Raw genomic sequence first — 20,503 nt, forward strand, 5'->3', positions numbered from 1 at the left:
GTGATTGTGATGTGTTTAACCTCATTTCAGGATACTGTTATGTTTCTTACAGTTGATGTTGCTATTCCTGCTTGTTGTTGCAATTTCTTTGTACAGTGACTGGTGATGATAGTCGTGAATAAAGAAAGTTCCATGAATAAACTGATTAGTGGTGATGTTTCTGACCAAAATGCAGACAGAAGACGTGGTGGTGGTGGCAGCCGTGAGGGTTCTAGAGGCAGCGGGGTTATGATGGTAAGGGAGGTGATAACGGGCATGATGGAGGAAGCGATGGCTGTGGGTTTGATTACTGTGTCGGCGGGGATGGCGTTTATCAGCAGGCGGTGAGCTGTGGTGTTGATAATATCGAGGCAAAGTGAGCAATAAAGAAAAGCAATGTTGAATGTATCTCCTTTCCTCACATTTGCAGGAATATAAATCACCGAAAAATTTCATTCCGTTAGTATCAACAGTGTATAATTGGTCATCTTCAATAGTCAGTGATATATAAGTAAAGCTACGACCACCACTGTTACCAGAATAGTAGAAGAAGGCAGTGGAGTTTATAAAGATGGTAGAGAGAAACAAGAGGGTGGGGATATAGAGTTGGTAAAAGTGCTGGAGTGTTCTTACGATAGTGTAGAAGAATGAAATAGAGTTATGAGGCAAAAGAGATGGACAAGTGGATAGTGAAAAAGGAATAAAGTAAAATGATAGGGACGCACAGAGGTAAAGGACATACGTATGATTCCTAAAGATGTTAGATTATAAGTTGGAGTGATCAAGACTTGGCGTTAGAGAAAGACGTAGTACTTGGAACGAAGCAACAAAGAATGAGACCAACAGAATATGGAATGAGGAGGAATAACTGGAGGATAAGTACAGCACACCATTAAACATTACACGACACTGGGAAGCTTTAACCTCTTCAGTATTGGGACGGATTTTTACCTTGAGTTATGTGCGCAATGAGACCATTTTATTCACATAGGAAGGTTGTATGAAGGTCAGAAGATTAATGGCCACAGTCTTCACTATTTTAATCCCTACATGAGTCTCTGAAGCTGTAGAAAGTCACCAAATAGTAACCAGAAGGAATTTGAAAAGTCGTCCTGGTACTGAAGAGGTTAAAATATTAGACACATTCATAGAAATAATACGAGGGAAATAAGCGTGTTTCCTTTAAGAACTGCCATGTGTAAACCTGATAATTTCATGGGGTGATGGGGTCTGGGGTGGGTTGGTGGGTACAGGGATGAAAGGTACAGAATGGTAAGGATATGAATGATAGTGGTGTTTTGGTGCTTAGGTGGTGTCTGGTTTTGTGTTACGTGAGGTGATGTTTTGTTATGTTCTTATGTAACCGTGTCAAGAAATAAGGATGTTGTGAGGGAGGGAGTGAAGGGATGAGAGTATACAGGAGTAACGAGGGACGTGGGTGTGTGAAGACCGACCCATCATCTATATTAGTGGAGCTCTCAGTGGCACCATTAATGTAACCTTTCTCGTATTTCTGCCTCGCTTCCCGCCAATCCTTGCCGGCACGCCCACTCGCCGCTTTTCGTCATCACTGTTCATTTCCTCTCCTGTCTTTCTTTCCTTTATCTTTCCAATAAAATGTTTCTGCTACCTCGTTCTCTTCCATGCACGTCTCCTCATTATTTTCAGTATTTATCTATTTTCTCTACGTTTTTTTTTTTAAGTCTGGTAATACTGTATGCTAATTATTAAGTGACCGGCTAATGCAATTTCTTCAGAAATAAACAGGAAACTATCCAAATGCAAAATTTAATAGATATAAAAATAAAATGGCTCCTCACCTCTTCCTCCTAATGGCTATGAAGTGACTCAACAATGCAATCCGTTGGGGAACTAGTGGTAAGTTGGTCAGAGTAAGACAAACAAATAAATATAACACACTATCTAGATCATTATTCTTGGAGGCCGCTAAGTAATCTGTTGCTCTGGTTTGTTTTTCCCAGTGGTGTTTCTATATATGGAGTAATTACCAGAAAATCCCTTGAACATAATCGTCAACGCCTGCATCTTTTTTAATGGAATAAGGGAAAATTGGCCAAGGGCAACAAAAAGAGTAAAAAAAAAAAGATCCATTTAAAATGCAGGTCCAAGACAGTTATCAAAAGAAAGAGATAAAATATCTTGAAATCTCCCTCTTAAATGAGGTCAAGTTATAGGAAGGTGGAAATCAGAAGCAGGTACGAAGTTCTAGAGTTTACCAAAGAAAGGTATGAGTAATAGAGAGTAAAGGTTAACTCTTGCATAATAGAGGTGGACAGAATAGGGTTGAGAGAAAGAAGAAAGTCTTGGGCAGCGAGAAGTACTCCATACATGAGCGGTTATGGGTCTTGTACAAAGTTAGCAGTTAGATGTAGGGAGGAGGTGAGAAAAACTGGCGGAGACGCCTCATAACACCTAACTTCATAGAAACCGTTTTAGCAAGAGATGAGATGTGGAGTTTCCAATTAAGATTACAAGTAAAGGATGAGGATATTCAGTGTAGTAGAGGGGAACAGCTGAGTGTCATTGAAAAAGAGAGGATAGTTGTCTGGAAGGTTGTGTCGAGTTCATGAATAGAGAAACTGAGGTTTTGAAGCATTGAACACTACCAGATTTTCTGCTCCAATCAGAAAGCTTAGAAATATCTGAAGTCAGTCATTCTGCGGCGTTCCTGCTGGAACTGTTAACTTCCTGAAGGGTTGGTCGTCTCTGAAAAGACGTGGAAAGGTGTAGGGTTGTATCAAAAGCATGGGAATAGATAAGGTAAGAAATTTAGTTTAGATGATCATTGATTAATAAAAGGGAAGAGAATGGGTGACAGGACATAATCTTGAGGAACAAGACTGTTAATAGATTTAGGAGAACATTGGCCGTCTACCACAGCAACAAGAGAACGGTCGGAGAGGACACTTGAGATGAAGCTTCAGAGGAAGGAATGGAAATCGTATGAGGGAATTTGGTAATCAATGCTTGATGCCAGACTCTATCAAAAACTTTTGATATATCAAAGACAACAGCAAAAATTTTACCAAAATATCTATATAAAAAGCATGACCAAGACTCAGTAAAAAAACCCCAGATAACCTGTATAGCGACCTGAACGGAAACCATACTGGCGATCAGATAGAGGTTGTGAAGTGCAAGATGTTTAAAATCTTCCTATTGAATAAAGATTAAAAATCCTGAGATAAACAAGAGATGAAAGCTATAGGACGGTAAATTGAGGGATTAGAACGGTCGCCTTTTTTTTTTAGGAACAGGTTGAATGTAGGCAAACTTCCAGCATGAAGTAGATATCGATAAACATAAATGAAAGAGTTTGGTTAGGCAAGGTACAAGCATGAAAGCACAGTATTTGAGAATAATAGGAGACCCTATCAGGTCAGTAAGCCTTCCAAGGGTTAAGGCCAGCGAGGGCGTGGAAAATATCATTGCGAAGAATTTTAATCGAAGGCATGAAATAGTAAGAGGGAGGAGGAGAGGGAGAGACAAGCCCAGAATCACCCAAGGATGAGTTATTAGCAAAGGTTTGAAAGAAAATTCCAGCTTCAGAGAGAGAGAGATGTGATGGCAGTGGTACCATCAAGATGAAACAAATGAGGAGGAATGAAGAAGTAAAGCTATTAGAGATGTTTTTGACCAGATGGCAGAAGTCTCGAGGGGAGTTGGATTTCGAAAGATTTTGGGCAAAAAGGGCTAAAGATTCAAGTGATGGAAGACTGACATACCTTTTGCGAGCAACCTCTCTATCATGTGCGAGTATAGCATGAGAACAGGCAGTGTAAACAAAGATTTGGAAGGTTTATTTTGAAAGAAAGAGTGAGGAGTGTACACCTCCATGCCAGACATTATCACTTCTGTTATGCGCTAAACACGCAAATGTGGGTGTCATTCCATGGAAAATCAGGATATATAGCCCTCAGGTCCTCCCAACTAACAGAGGCCATGATCTTGACACACCTATACATCCCTCAACGAGAGAGAGAGAGAGAGAGAGAGAGAGAGAGAGAGAGAGAGAGAGAGAGAGAGAGAGAGAGAGAGAGAGAGAGAGAGAGAGAGAGAGAGAGAGAGAGAGAGAGAGAGAGAGAGAGAGAGAGAGAGAGAGAGAGAGAGAGAGAGAGAGAGAGAGAGAGAGAGAGAGAGAGAGAGAGAGAGAGAGAGAGAGAGAGAGAGAGAGAGAGAGAGAGAGAGAGAGAGAGAGAGAGAGAGAGAGAGAGAGAGAGAGAGAGAGAGAGAGAGAGAGAGAGATCTAAACAAAATAAGAAAAAAACGTATCAATAAAGTCAACATCAACACACTCCAACAACAAACAGAAAGACTCCAACACGCCATCACCTTAATGTAGCTCACTGCTTGCTATTCTGAACATCCAAGCGGCGCGGCGTGATGGAGTAGAAGAGTGGGATGCCAAACCACATAGCCAAGGGAGCAGGGTCGCCTTCCCTCGGCCTTCGCTGGCACCAAACCACGCCACGCGCGATAGGTATGTGAACCAGCTGGCTAGTGGAGGTCGCAGGGGACTCAAAGATTACTACATTGGGCGTCTTGGCTTATACTTGTTTAGTTTGAGGTTAGGTCTTAAATACGTGCAGACTTCGGGTTTTGTCATAATTATTCTTTTTTTTTTATGTTACTGTCTTCCTCTCACCCCTATTCTATCCAACTATCTAACGCAATTGTTAACCAGTACTCTCTGGAACTCCCTGCCTGTGTCTGTATTTCCATCTTCCTATGACTTGACTTCATTGAAGAAGGAAGTTTCAAGACATTTGTCCTTGTCCTTTGGCTAATTCTATTGGCTCTATAAGGAGAGTGGCAACTGAGTGGACCTTTTTTCTTTATATTTTAATTTTTCTTGGCCAATCTTCCTCTCTTACTTAAAAAAAAATATTACAGACCAGTTTATCATTATTATCATCTATATATATATTTTTTTATATTAGACTGCATATTATACCTATCTACACTTCCAAACTTCAGTTTTCGATTTTTACAGATCTATAAATTAGACATTATAACCATAGTCAACAGTTCTGCCATTAGCTGTTATTCTTTCGTATTCTTTCGTTTCTTGGTAATTGAGAGTGTTTACAAAGATAACATGGACAAACGAGGGAGATGACATACGACCTTCCGCTAATGTAACTCTTGACTGATGATTCTACTTCTGTTGGTTCTTTCTTTGTGTTTCTTTGTGTTTTGGTGAGAAAACAAAAGACAAAGATGATGAGGTGAAAGGAGAAGGCAAATCACTAATAAACTTCAATATATATATACATTTAGTGCCTTTCTTCTTCCATACACTTATCCATCTTTTTTATGTATATCCATGGTATTTCTTTAATTAATAACGAAAAAGAGAGAATTTACAGATACTGATAGAGGAGCGAAGGAGGGACATCACACACAAACGTACGTAACTTTAACAGAGTACCATCTACTTCAATACACTCATACACTCATCCATCTCATCTCGTGTTTTTCTTGTGTTCCTAGGTCTTCTTTTTAGTATCTTGGCTAGAGAGAGAGAGAGAGAGAGAGAGAGAGAGAGAGAGAGAGAGAGAGAGAGAGAGAGAGAGAGAGAGAGAGAGAGAGAGAGAGAGAGAGAGAGAGAGAGAGAGAGAGAGAGAGAGTAATGATACACGAAGACGAAAAGATGCAAAGTGTATAAACTTTCCCAGGATTATAAGCTTTGAAAGACTAATTCCTCAGTTTTTTACTCCTTTAATTCCATCGTCTTCTGTCGGCTCAACACCAGCTTCAGGGACGTGAGCTGTCTTTGAAATAGAGAAATCCCACTCTTAATCTGTCTTCTTACAGGATCTTAACTCCACTTTCTGCCTCAAGGTATATTATGTGATACAGTAAGCCATAGCAGTACAACACCAACAACGACGAAGATAACGACGACGACCACGAAGACGACGATGACAACAACAACAAATAAGATCAAAATACTACTGGTACTACTGTTACTAGTACTACAATAAGAGCAACAATAATAACTACTACTACTACTACTACTACTACTGCTACCACTACTACTACTACACTACTACTACTACTAATGATAATACTGATGAAAGATAAAGACAAAAAAAAAAGGTAAACTATAACACACACACACACACACACACACACACACACACACAGAGAGAGAGAGAGAGAGAGAGAGAGAGAGAGAGAGAGAGAGAGAGAGAGAGAGAGAGAGAGAGAGAGAGAGAGAGAGAGAGAGAGAGAGAGAGAGAGAGAGAGAGAGAGAGAGAATATCTGACTAACATAATGGTACAAGGAGGCTGTTCGGTGGAAAACAAGATTAACATATTATTTCGATGTTATGCAAGAATGATGATGTGGTGGTGGTGGTGGTGGTGATACAGTAGATAAAAGAAGAGAATGACAAGAATTGGAATAAAAAATGAAAATAAAAGAAGAGTACTAATAACAGAAGGTATAGAAATAAACGGTAAGAACAACAAGAACAAAAGAATAACAACAAAATCAATCATGACGAGCAGGTAGAAAAAATAATCACAAGATAAAGAAGACGACAGCGAATAAAATTAAAAAGAAAAGAGAAATGATAAAAGGCGGTAAAAAAAATGAAAACAGAGAGAGAGAGAGAGAGAGAGAGAGAGAGAGAGAGAGAGAGAGAGAGAGAGAGAAAGCAGGTGGTTCGGTCAGCTTGAGACAGGTGGGAGGAAACATGTAGGCGAGATGGCAAGGTGGCGAGGCGAGGCAGTGTGGCTCTCCACGTGACTGTCATAAAAACAAACCTATCACTGCTGAAAATCGCCTCAAAGAATTACCAGAGCGTATTCAAAACACACACACACACACACACACACACACACACACACACACACACACACACACACACACACACACAAAATATTTACTTGATCATTCCATCCACAAAATATGAGCAATAAACACGTTAAATTTCATTAGAAGCTACGTATATTAGTTGCTACATCTTTCACTCATGGTGGAGTGTGTAATAAGAGAGAGGTTTCATAACATTTATCTTTTTCATCTGGCTGACTCTCCTGGATCTACTCAGGGACTGGCATCTAAGTCGGCCTTATGGATTGATATTTTTTGTTCCCCTTGGCCAGATTTTTCCTCTTTCATTAAAACAAAATTGTTGGAATTGAGAAAGATATTAAGGTGTACATTAATAACGAAAACTAAACATGAGCTATAGACACGTGAACTGAAACCTTCATTTGGCATTTTATTATTTTTTTCTTTTTCGTTGCTGTTGACCAGTGACCACCTTACAAAATATTAAAAAAAAGATAAACAAATGAATAAACAAACAAGATAATCGATGAATATAAATATAATAAATAGCAATATATTCACACAGCTTCGATAGACATTACACAAAATGAATGATTAGTTCACGAGGTTGTGTTTGTTTTCAGTTTTAAGTCAACAAACTGCGTAGTGCAATATTCATTATGAGACTAATAAGGAGAGCCGATACGTAATTAACAAAAAGTATCCTTTAGCCCATAAATTCCCGTGAAAAGCCCACATGGTATAAATAAAAAAAAATAATAATAAAAAAAAAACTGAAATAAACACTATCACCACCACCACCACCATTACCACCACCACCACCACCACCACCACCACCACCACCACCACCATTACCACCACCACCACCACCACCACCACCACTATCAACAACAACAACAAACCCTCAAAAAACACAACCAAAAGTAGTAAAACCTCTATCTAGTGAGTGTTATAACTTGACCACCACCACAGCCAAGCAGGTCACGTGGTAATGGCCGTGAGGGAGAGCAGCAATACATGTAGAGTGAGGCAGCGTGGGGTGGCATATGAGAAACACCGTGACCGGTCTCGCTGCATCCTCTTTACCAACCTCAGGGGACTTTGTAGTATTGCCAGTGTAGAGTGAATCCCATGAACACTGGGCCAGTATTCTCAGACATTTATCCACCACACCTACTTTCAAAAGCTTCTAAATGAGGTTACGCGGGTTTACAGGAGTGTTCTTAAACCCTTCAGTACTGAGGCATAATTTTTTTACCATGAGATTTATGTACGATTAGACCATTTAATTGACATCAGGAAGAGTATGGAGATCAGAAGATTAATGGCCACAATCTTCACTATTCGAATCCCAACGTAAGTATCTGAAGCTGTATAAAATCACCAAATAGTCACCTGAATGAATATTAAAACGTGTCATGGTAATGAAGGGGTTAACCTTCTAGAGACAGATTAACGAAATTTATATATTAGCAAGAGGAAAACAGTCTTGAAAACCCCGTTAAACATTTCTGTGGCCTTGATAATAGTGGTGAGAGAGCGAAGTGTTTCTGATAATATAATTCTTCTAAGCTTTGCTACGTTTCTGTTGTTGGTTGGGTTGTGAGGGCATTGACTACAGAAACAACAACTCTGATCTGTTTTCCTAGCGCTTAATCCCTATGCTTTCTGACGTCTTTCGTATCCACCGTACTCTAACCTGGTGTTGTCAATATACTGATAAAAAAAGAAAACCGAAGAAAAAGCGACCATGTTCTGTTTTTCTTTCTTAATCCTTTCCCTCATTTCCCCTGTCTTATTATTTCCCGACATTCTACTGCAACTTAACTTTCATTCTAGATATCATTCGCAAAATCGTGACTGGGTTAGAGAAGGAAGTATTTTTTTAAGTAATCATAAATGTACTATCTTCTACTTTAAGAATTAGGTTTAACTTTTTCTTGCGATGAAGAGAAAAACTATAAGAATGAGAAATTTCATCTTTACAATCATATGATAAATCCAAAAATAATCTCTGTAATATGTATTAATCCAACTATGAATCATAACTCGTTTTCCTCTTTTTACTCTTTCACCTATTTCGCATCACATCTTTTGTCTCTACCGTGTCCAGTATTAAGGGTGTGGCGTTAGCAAACTCTGGCTACTATCACTTATTAACTGCTTTGGACTGCCTGCTAAAATTTCAGAAAATAGTTTGATGGTATTTCAAAACCTTTGCTATACAACAATAATAGTTCCATCATAAAAATTATGCATAGATTAAGAGTATAACGTCAACAAGCACTGGATGTTACCTAGTCTCTGTAAAATTTTTTTTGTGTTTTGCATTTCTTGTTACTCTCTTTTAAAACTCCTTGAGGGATTGTCCTTCATCGTAAATAAAACTAAAAGTACCTAAGAGAGGGATAGAAAGACACAACGAAAGAGAGATAGCTAAAATATTTAGTTAATTTGACGTAAAGGTATAGAACTCAGCACTTAATCATTGACTTCGCACCACATCGTACAGCTTTCCATAAGATCATCCCAGCAATGCTCTCAAGGCCAAGGCGAGTGTTGCGTCACTCACTGGCCGATACACTGAGGCTGAGATTGATTTATGACCCGACATTTCCTGCACCTCTTGTGTTAATGATTTCCGTACGAGAAGCAAATTTCAACTCCTTCACCGTCATATGCTAGAGTATTGCATAAGAACACATACATTTTACAATTTCTAGCCAGTATAACGTTTGCAAGTGTATGTTAACATGAAATGATGTTTCAAGAGGGTTTGGTATTCATGAAAAAAAAAAAAATAGTCCAATAGAATAAAAAGAGTCAAAATATTCAGCTGCGTCATGAGTAGAGAAGATATAGAAAGTTTGGTTCAGTTTGAGTGATAAAAGGGAAGAGAAGAATAGGGAGACTAAGAGACAAAGTGAAGGATTTAGTGCAGCTGATAAGTGGAAGAATGAGTTGATACGAGTTCCGCGAGACAAAGAAGACTGAATGTAGGTCAATGTTCGCTGACGTTATAGAGGAAATAAAAGTAGGGCAAAGTAAGTGAATTTCTAACGTAGTATGGGATTACTTCGCAATTCTGGTTAGTTGAATTTGTGATCTTAACCAGATTATTCTAGACGAGAAATGCCAGAAAATTGAGAAGAAAAGGGTGAAAGAGGTGGTGACATAGTGGATAAGGTGGTGAGCGTGGGATCGGGCAGACGTCCACGTGTAGGTTGGAATCGCACCACATATCGCTTTGAAGTTATGCCTTTTGTCGAGTGGTTTAAAGTTACCTACACGTCACCATGATATCCAGATTCTAGGTGGTTAAACCAAAGATGCGCTTGGTTGATGATATGGGCCCTAATATGGGTACCACTATAAATAATATTGCCTGTGCCACTAATGGGCGGAAGCTGAACATATACTCTTTAAGTATGCCTACAGGCGCTATAGGCCATAACGTAAAAAAAAAAAAAATTCTCACTGCTCTATACAAGAAATACCTGAAAATTAAGAAGAGAAGGGGTTTGGTGAAGGAATTAGTGACCTCCTACTACTCTAGACGTGAGGAAAAAGAACACGAGGAACAAAAATGAGACAAGTCTACAAAAAAATACAATAAAACTATAAAATGAATAAAAACAGTTCACATAAAAAAGAAAAGCGTGTTAACCACATAAGATGAAGACATAAGATTACCGAAATGAAAGTACAGGAAATAAGAGAAACGAAATAATATGAAGGAAGGTTAAGGAATTTAAATGATTAGATAAACAAAAGAGAGTAAAAAAGCATTACAAATAGAGGAAAATAAAATTGAAAAGTAAGAACAAATAAAGTAATATATAAATAACTAAAGAAACATACAAGAAATATGAATTAAAAAAAAACATGCAAGAAATAAAAAAATTCAAAACAGAAATAATAAAAAACAGAAAAAAACGAAATATATGAAGATACATAAAAAAAAACACGAAAATTATAGCGAGAATAGGAGAAAATAAATTGAAAACAGAAAAAAAACTGAATATATGAAAACAGGAAAAACATAGCGAGAATAACAGAAAATAAGTCACAAAAATATACAAAAGAAAGAAAAGAAAGTTAGAAGTAAAGATTGACAAAAAAAAAAAAAAAATCAAGAATAGAGGATAAGTAACAAAAGCGAGAAAAAGAAAGAAGAAACAAGACTAAGAAACAGAAACGACGACGAGAGAAAAGTGAATAAAGATCTGTATGTAAGTTAAAGATAAGAAAAAAAAAGAAAATAAATATGAAACAACGCAGCAAGCAAGGTTCAAGTAATAAGATGAGATTACAACGAAGCTTGTATTTGTGGGAAGGTACAGATGATTGACTTACGGCTCCGAAAGAAAATAGAGTCGAGAATTTAAAAGGCTATAATGTTGAAGGACCATAAGCTTTAAGATTTAGACATGAAAATATATTGTTTGCGTGAGTGCTTGTCAGATCCTTATAAGTTGTGGGATTTTTTTTTCTCTCTCTCTCTCTCTCTCTCTCTCTCTCTCTCTCTCTCTGACATAGAAGATACATTAAGGAAGAACATTTTTACTTTTAAATGTAATATTAATGTAGCTTATATATTATTATATTTGTACGTATAATATCATAAGTAACACCCTGCTATGGGCAAAAAAGTAATAATTTCTAGACAGAATCCATCTATTACCTCAAGTGCTTGTGATGAATAGTGTACTAAGATACAGATCATGAGGTAAAACAAGACTGTAAATATACTCATAAAAAATGGAGTTACATCATCAAAGCAATTTCTTTAAACTATCACTTTAACCAACATGACATCCTGAAAGCCTCCGTAACTACTACTACTACTACTACTGTCTGATGATAAGACGACGGAACGTTTGAAATACCGGCCTAGAATGGCAAATGTTATGGTGATATATATTTCTAGCTACTCGTATACGTTTTCTAGCATTCCTCTGACTAGTGGTGGCGATGGTGGTAGTCTTCTCGCAGCACCGTAATATGACCTCATTTTTACAGAGAATTAGCTGACTTTGATCCTTTAATTACTGATATATTAGATCGATGGTTGGGGACAGATAGAAAAGTCTTCAACCACCAAGACCAGTGAAGTGAGGAAGAGACAAGAGCAATGCTATAAGGATGTATTGATATGATGTGACCTCCTTGTTCTCTTGGGAATTTCTGCGTGCATGGACCGGCTTGCTGTGGTGAAAAGGTCTTGTTTCCCAATGCAGTGAGGTGAGGAGAGAATACGCAGAAGATGGTCGCTGTTTCAACTATAGCTAAACTAATTCTAAGGCATTATTTTGAACCTACAAAGTAAATCAGACATTCGGCACGCTTATTCCTCTATACCTTGGCATACACTTCTGCTATATTCGTATTTTTATGCACTTGCTCCTGAAATCCTTTTGCACCTCATCTCTAATATATTTTCAAGTTTACACTGATTTGTTAGACATTTTTTTTTTTTTTATGATTCTATTGACAGATTAACAAATATATCATCAATAAAAGACTCCCTTAGTTTATACAACTATTTATATTCCTGAATATCAAGCTAGGAGGAATTGCTGGTTTAAGCCGACTGGCCCTTATCACACTTTTTTCAATGTTTATGCACAGAAGCCCTGGCTCCGGAAATATTAAGAGATCCACAAATCCTCTCCTATCGTGGCTATGAGGTGTGTCAATACGCCTATCACCGGCCTCTCCGTGAAGTGACGCCACGGCAGGTACAATTCAGTCCCTCCACCTCACCTGTGACGAGCGGTGTCTGAAATATTCCTCAACGTATGAACAAGTTGAGATGAAAGGAAGGAAGTGAGACGAAACAATACGAAGAGAAACAATCGGAACGATATTGCTAGATAAACAAGGTATAAGAAAAGAACAATAGGAATACAAAAAGAATAACAAAAAAATGAAGTAAGAGGAAGAAAAAAGGAAACGAAGCAAGAGGATAAACAAGACACATAAAACGAGACACAGGACAACAATAAATGAAACACGGCAGAAACACCAGGATGAGAAGCGGGTTTTTTGTGCTGCTGTGGGTGAGAATCGCGGCAAGTCTTCGTTATGACTTCAACAACTTCACTGACGTATCTAGCGGAGAATTCAAGGTCATGGCTTACTCCAGTGTGCCGGCAGTCTACAACATCCCTCCTCCCCCGGGTGGCGTTGACAGTGGAGGTGCCTTTCTTTTTGACAGTTCCGGGTACCACTGCATGGAAATAGTGACAAAGAAGGTGCCGTCCCTCACTGTCTACATTTCCTTCTGGTGTGACAATAACGACCCGGAGTTGACTTTTTATTCGTGTAAGATCGGAGAGACGGAACTTTTTCTGTGTGAAGGCAAAGCTGGAAAATGGACCGAGACCCGTTTGTTCCATATGTGTTCCACCTGGACCTCGGTACGTACACACACACACACACACACACACACACACACACACACATACACACATATAAATAAATTTATAACATTTCTCAACCGCATCTCAATTATTTTCGAAAAAAAATTAGTTAAAGTTACACAATTTCTAAAGGTGTTTTTATTATTCAAGTGACAAATTAACATGATTTTTATGTTTTTAACAGATGAAACACTAGTGGGAGCTCTATGGCCTTTGAAAATTGTCACAGTGAAAGAGCAAAGCGTTATTTTAAGTTTCTGCGTTTTAACTTGTGTTTTCATTTTCTTCTCGACAGACCAGCAAAATTAAGCTCTGCGGAAACGGATTGAAGGCTCATGCTTCGGTCGGCTATGAATATGTGGAATTTTACCCTGGAGAATATGACAAGACTACCAGCATACCCACGACTGCAACACCTACGACTAGCACTACTACACTTACTACTACTACAGAAATTACGACTACAGAACTTACGACTACAGACCCCACGAGCACCACTACTACCCCCACGACTACAGAGCCCACGACCACCACTACTACCCCCACGACTACTGAACCCACGACCATCACTACTACACCCACGACTACAGAACCCACGACCACCACCACTACTACACCCACGATTACAGAACCCACGACCACCACTACTACACCCACGACTACAGAACCCACAACTACCACTACTGAACCCACGACCACCACTACTACACCCACGATTACAAAACCCACGACCACCACTACTACACTCACGACTACTGAACCCACGACCACCACTACTACACCCACGACTACAGAGCCCACGACCACCACTACTGAACCCACGACCTTCACTACTACATCCACGACTACAGAGCCCACAACCACCACTACTACACCCGCGACTAGAGAACCCACGACCACCACTACTACACCCACGACTAGAAAACCCATGACCACTACAACTGATAGAAGTACGACCACTACTCCTACACTAGTCACCACTACCTCTACTTCTACCACCGCCACCACTTCATCTCAACAACCACCACCATTACCACAGCACCAAGCACAACGACAACTAACTCTCTACCATCATCCAGTGGAGAAACTATAACTTCTTTGAGCAGTGGCGAACCTTCCACCACCACCACCGCCACCGCCACCACCCCTTCAGGCAGTGACGTCAGTATCTTCGGAGTGTCAGTGTTTGAGTTCATAGCCCTCTTCCTGCTCTCCTTCGTCGCGTTGTTGTTGTTCATCATGTGTTTCCTTCTTCTGTTCTTCAGGAGGAGGAAACGAAGGATTTATGTCAAGGTGAGTGCTCAGCTTAACTCACTCAGATTGCTATTAATCCCCTTCAGTAACAGGACTTTTTTCATATTTATTCTGGCTACTCTTTGGTGATGTTATAGAGCTTCAGAAACTTACGTGGAAATTAAAATAGTGAAGACTCTGGCCATTAATCTTCTGACCTCCATACAGCCTTCCAAATGTAAATAAAATTGTCTCATCACACTCAAAACCCAAGGTAAAAATGTGTCCCATTACTGAATGGGCTAAAAACGGTTATTTGTAAGAGAGATTTTTTAGTGTAAGTCTTACATTGTACAGGAAGACGCATAGTACTGGCAGCTCTTATCTTTAGTTGCGTTTCCTATTATGTTTTCCACCGGCTAAAATCTAAAAAAGTTGATGTTCTGAAGGTGACATTGTGTTTTTCCCGTAGCGCAGGGGTTCTCAATCTGGGCTTCGCGAACCCCCAGGGTTCACAAGAAGATTTCCAGGGGTACTTAGATGGCTGATTTAATGATACATCCTTTGCAGAATACCTTTGCCTATTGAGTTAGTGTCAGTCACTAAATTAACATTCTGTTCGATGTCAAATTACTGGGGTTCTGGTAGATGGTGTTATAACTCAGAGGGTTTTTAACGAGTAAGAGGTTGAGAGCCCCTGATCTATACTCTAAAGTCTAAAGGCATAAACATTTCCTCCTTCATTGCCCAGCCTACACCAATGAAATATACAAACACCCCAATTGGCAGCGTCCTTACCCAGAAAATGAAGAACACTTAATTGGAAAATTACTTTTTGAAAAATCTAATATAGAAGAAAATGAAGAAATAATATATAATTTTTGGAAAATAAGCGAACATAAAGCTAAAAGTTTAAATAATAATTAATTACAGCTACAGACCCAGACAAAACCCAAACCAAAACACATCAGGAAGTGCCGATATCCAGGCTACACTTCCGCCTATCAACTGAACTGAACTGAATACCATGTTCAGGCTATGGGAAGACAGAGCTCAGGAACACGGTGATGAAAACACTACAGCACCCTCGGACTATTTCTGTTTCGGCCGCTAATTTTTTTTTTTTTCTCATAAAGAAAACCGAACAAATATTGCTCTACTCATTCCTTGTGAAGAATTAACCTGTGCAGAAGCGAGGTGAAATGTGTGTTAAGGTTCCGTGCTGTATTTAAGTCTCTAGAAATGAAAGATCTTGGTACACCAGACAATTATGTTTTGCTCTATATTATGATGTTAGTCGTATAAACTCAAGTAACTATAAAGAAATACCATGGTAGAATAAGAACAGAAAAATACTGGAAGGAGTAAAAGCATGGTAAATCAATAGATACATCGTAATACAGTGTTTAGAGACGACTACTCTGTACCGCGAGACGATGCTGACCCACTCCTGAATTAAACCAACCTGCGAACACTGAAAATGTGACAGTTTGGGTCCTCTCCTATTGACATTAATCAAAGTATTACGATTTATTCACAATAGTAATATATTACACTCAGACGGAACACGGGCCTGATGTGTTTGAGATGTGGCATTTTGTTATAGTACATTTCGCACTATATAGCGACTGTTTAGGACCGAAAACTATAGCTTCAGGTAGATATACAATAATGTTATCTATCGATTTTCAGTCTTAAAGTAGGGAAAATTACAAATATTGATGCATTTCTTTTATAGTCCTCCTTGCTTCTCGAAAAGGTGCACGAACTTAGAAAAGGTTGAAGAACACTAAACTATACCCTGAGAAAAAATACAGTAAAAGAGATAAGATAAAATGACCAACATCTCTATTATTACGGAGGCTAAGAATAATACCAAGACTAATTAAGTAATTCAGAGATAACGAAACGAACGACGATCACGAGAGCTTCCACGATAACAGTGTGTATGATAAGATGTGATTCCAGATTCCTCGATAGCGCTCCGAGTTTCCAAGATAACAATGCCATTCCAGTTTCCTCGATAGCGATGCGAGTTTCCAAAATAACGATGCCATTCCACGATAAAGATGCCATTCCAGTTTCCACGATAATAATGCGAGTTTCCACGATCAAGATGCAATTCCAGTTTCCACGGTAACGATGCGGGTTTCCACGATGTCGATGCGGTTCCAGTTCTCACGATGCGATTTCACGACACAATATTGAAGTCCACTTGCCTACACAGGTACTGGGACGAACCCTTTCACCCCGTAAGGGTCCACCCAGACCCTTGGGTGCGAGTAGAGTGACGCTGCCACCTTCCTGCGCCGCAATTGAAGTTCACTTGCCTACACCGGTACTGGGATGAACCCTTTCACCCCGTAAGGGTCCACCCACACCCTTAGGTGCGAGGAGAGTGGCGCTGCCACCTCACTGCGACGCAATTGAAGTTCACTTGCCTACACAGGTACTGAGACGAACCCTTTCACCCCGTAAGGGTTCACCCCAGACCCTTGAGTGCGAGGAGAGTGACGCTGCCACCTTACTGCGCCTCACACGGGTAGCCATGAGCAATGACCCGCCACACACCACTCCCCAAACACTGTCAGTGAGTCCTTTTCACCCCGTAAAGGACCACTGGTATTGTCAGTGCCTGGTGCATGGCGCACAGCGTGCCCTCGTTCATGGCGAGTTGTTCAGCACGGTGTCATTATAAGCAGAGGTCCCGTACACACCACTCACCACCAGACTCTATGCAAGGAGCCCTTATCACCCCTTAAAGGCCCCTCACGGCATCATCTGGTGGACGGTAGACACGGCAGACTGCTTAAGGCGACCCCTTGCCTAGTGTGAGGCGCTGCAAGTTGACGACAACCAGTGAGCTTGAAGCCGCAAAGGAAAATGAGTCCACGTTAACAATGGGATTCCACGACAGGTTGCGATTCCAGTGTCCACGGTAAAGATGTGTTTGTCGAGGATAACGATCCGTTTATCGAGGCTAACGATGCGGCGATGGCGATGGCGAAACGATTCAAAGTGTTATTACCTACACAGGTACTGGGACGAAACTTTTCACCCAGAAAGGGTCAACCCCAGTCCCGTGGTTATGAGAGCAGTGACGATGCAACCTTGCAATGCCTCACACGGGTCGCCATGAGCAATGACCCGCCACACACCACTCCCCAAACACTGTCATGAAGTGAGTCCTTTTTTACCTAACCTAACCTAACCTAACCTAACCTAACCTAACCTAACCTAACCTAACGTAAAGGACCACTGGTACTGTCAGTGCCTGGCTCATGGCGCACAGCGTGCCCTCGTTCATGGCGAGTTGTTCAGCCCGGTGTCATTATAAGCAGGGGACCCGTACACACCACTCACCATCATATTCTATGCAAGGAGCCCTTATCACCCCTTTAGGGCCCCTCACGGCACCATCCGGTGAGTGGTAGACATTGATCTCTTGCTTATGGCGACCCTTGCCTAGTGTGAGGCGCTGCAAGTGGACGACTAGTAGTGAAGCTTGAGGCCACCAAGGAAAAGCAGGACCTGCAGCCAGTTCCCTGCCTTGGGCCCCAGGCCGGACCCAACAGCCACCTCCTTCCCCCGTGCGGCGCCCAAGGCCGTCACGGCCCTCAACAACTTTAGGCCGAAAGTTCTCAATCGTCGTTTAAATTTTGATTCGAATATAAAATCGTCGATGGTAAATGAAAAATAGCTTCGGTCTGAAAGTGTGCAAGAGTTAGCTGATTAATGACACAAGGTGAGGCAGCTTTACTCTGGAGTATTTAGTGTATTTTGCATGTTGCTGCAGTGAATGTGTACGTGTTTGTAGATAACTGGATAGAAACAGTAGGCCAATGGTAGTTGTGTAATTATTGATGGACTTTTGAAAATTAGTTAAGCTTCTAGATGGATGATTGCACACATGTTTGCTTTTCATGTACATAAACTGCCACCTGTAGATATAATTTTTTTCTATTTTATGCTCTTAGAAAAAACAAACTTTGTTTCCTTTATTTCCCTGTTCACAATGACGTATAAATATCAATGTTTCAAATATAAGGAAACACTAGGAGAGGACCCAAATTCCCGTTGAAGTTGTCAGATTCAATAGATATCGTAATATTTCACAGAAAAGATGGTCAACTTCATATCATGTATTTTTGGATATTCTTCTGTCACATAAGGAGATATCAAGATAGGTAAAGTATTTTCAAACATGTATCTACGACAAAAAACGCTATAATAGTAGAGTTAGGTTATAACTATGCATTGTTTTTTTTATATACCATCTAGCTCTATTCCTGGAACAAAAATTACGTCTTCCTCAATTGATAACTTGAAGTTAGTATGATATTTTCTTTCCTTCTAGTTTAGTAAGTAGACTACAAGACACCATGAACATATGAAGCCCCGTAAATGAGTTTATTTTCATAACTTAGAAATTGAAGTCTGATAATGAGATTTGCCAACCAAACCGTTCTGCATAGACGTCTTCACCGTCATAGAGACCTAGTGATGTTAGCTCATGGACAGTGGCCATCCTGACAGCGCGAAACCACAGGGGGTTCATAAGAAGATTTCCAGGGATACTTAGATGGCTGATTTAATAAAATCCTTTGCAGTACCATTGCATGTTGAGTTCCATGTTTCATGTGATAATACTGGGGGTTTGGGTAGATGGTCTTATAACTCAGGGGGTTCTTAACGATAAAAAGGTTGAGAACGCTTGCCGTAGTGTAACATAGAAATGAGGAATATTGCCAGTATTGCTTGTATACACTTTCCTCCAAAATCTATTATTAGCGCATCATTAACACATTATTACGATATATTCTATGCTAACGTGCACTCAGGTTAAGTTACATTTTCAGAGGCGGCGTAATGGACAAAAAGAAGTCAATGTTAAAAGAATGTTCTAAAATCTTTTTTTTATTTGTATAATCTCTCAGACATTTCATTCTCGTTTCTTTTATCTTTCAATTTTATCTTTCAGTCAGTAATGCTTTGCTATCCTATTCCTCTCACACTACGTATCCCAGACAGTCGTTCCCACAAACACACACGCAAGAACCAACGCGCCTATTGTCCTATTGCTGTATGTTTTTCACCTGTGTTCGTCATGTGTTCTCACAGGTCGTGCCCCACACCTCGACATCCACCATGAGAGAACACCTCCACCCGTCTGTACATCAGCCCGCCAACACGGAAGACCTAATCCCCAGACCCGTGTTGCGTCCATCCAGGTCACGACAGGAAGAAAGAATCAGTCATAACAGTTGGGTGTACGGACAAGACGTAAGTGGGGAACTCGCATGGACATGGCAGACATACACAAGCACAGCACCTCACCTCGCCACTACATGGATCTCGACGCGCACCCTGTCCATCATGACTACGGGGACGTGTACAGCGTGACGCGGAACCTGGACCAGCGAACGGGAAGGGGATACTTGCATCAACACGCTGCCAATGCCTTGTGGAGAGTTGCTCCTTGGGCACAGGGGGGCTATGACTGGAGTAATGGCTGGGGTAATGTGACTGCCAAGAACAAGGGTGTCAGGTCAACCAATCAGATTTCTCAACGAGGGATTTCTTTGACACAGCAGTTATGATTGAAATGTAGGATGAAGCAACGACCAAAATTATATGTATTTTCTTTGCCACAGAATATATATGACTAGAGTAATGAATGAATGCTAAGGAATTAAAACAAGACTGAGGTGGAGAAACGAATGAATCAATATAACTTACAACATTTAAGAATGAAGTAAAGCGTTGAGGAAACGAGTGCACTAGGAATAAGGACTAAGGACAAGGTTGTGAGGTGAAACAATAAGCAAAACATTATGACGAGATCAGGTTTTCTGTTTTCTAAGTACCTGGTTGGATTTGAACGCTGACATCTACTAAGGGAGTATCACACTAGCCTGTGATACGCGGGACACAGGCCATGGTTGTTGGTGCTAAACCAGGAATATTATCACACACAAGCTGCCTGCGTTCTTGCTATGCACTTGCACTTCCTGTTATTGAAGAAAAGGAAGAAAAGGAAA

The 20,503-nt window shown here is 40.2% G+C and overlaps 1 protein-coding gene across 1 annotated transcript; it reads left to right on the forward strand.

Moving 5' to 3' along the window:
* The first annotated feature begins 12,585 nt into the window (after positions 1–12,585).
* On the forward strand, positions 12,586–19,723 carry LOC123515744 (cell wall protein DAN4-like). The gene is made up of 3 exons (XM_045274600.1): positions 12,586–13,226; positions 13,525–14,179; positions 19,584–19,723. Exons 1-3 carry the CDS (start codon positions 12,813–12,815, stop codon positions 19,721–19,723), a joined length of 1,209 nt encoding a protein of 402 aa, XP_045130535.1. The 5' UTR covers positions 12,586–12,812.
* Positions 19,724–20,503: the final 780 nt, after the last annotated feature.

This window comes from Portunus trituberculatus, chromosome 39 (assembly GCF_017591435.1).
Source record: "Portunus trituberculatus isolate SZX2019 chromosome 39, ASM1759143v1, whole genome shotgun sequence".
NCBI classification, from domain to species: domain Eukaryota; kingdom Metazoa; phylum Arthropoda; class Malacostraca; order Decapoda; family Portunidae; genus Portunus; species Portunus trituberculatus.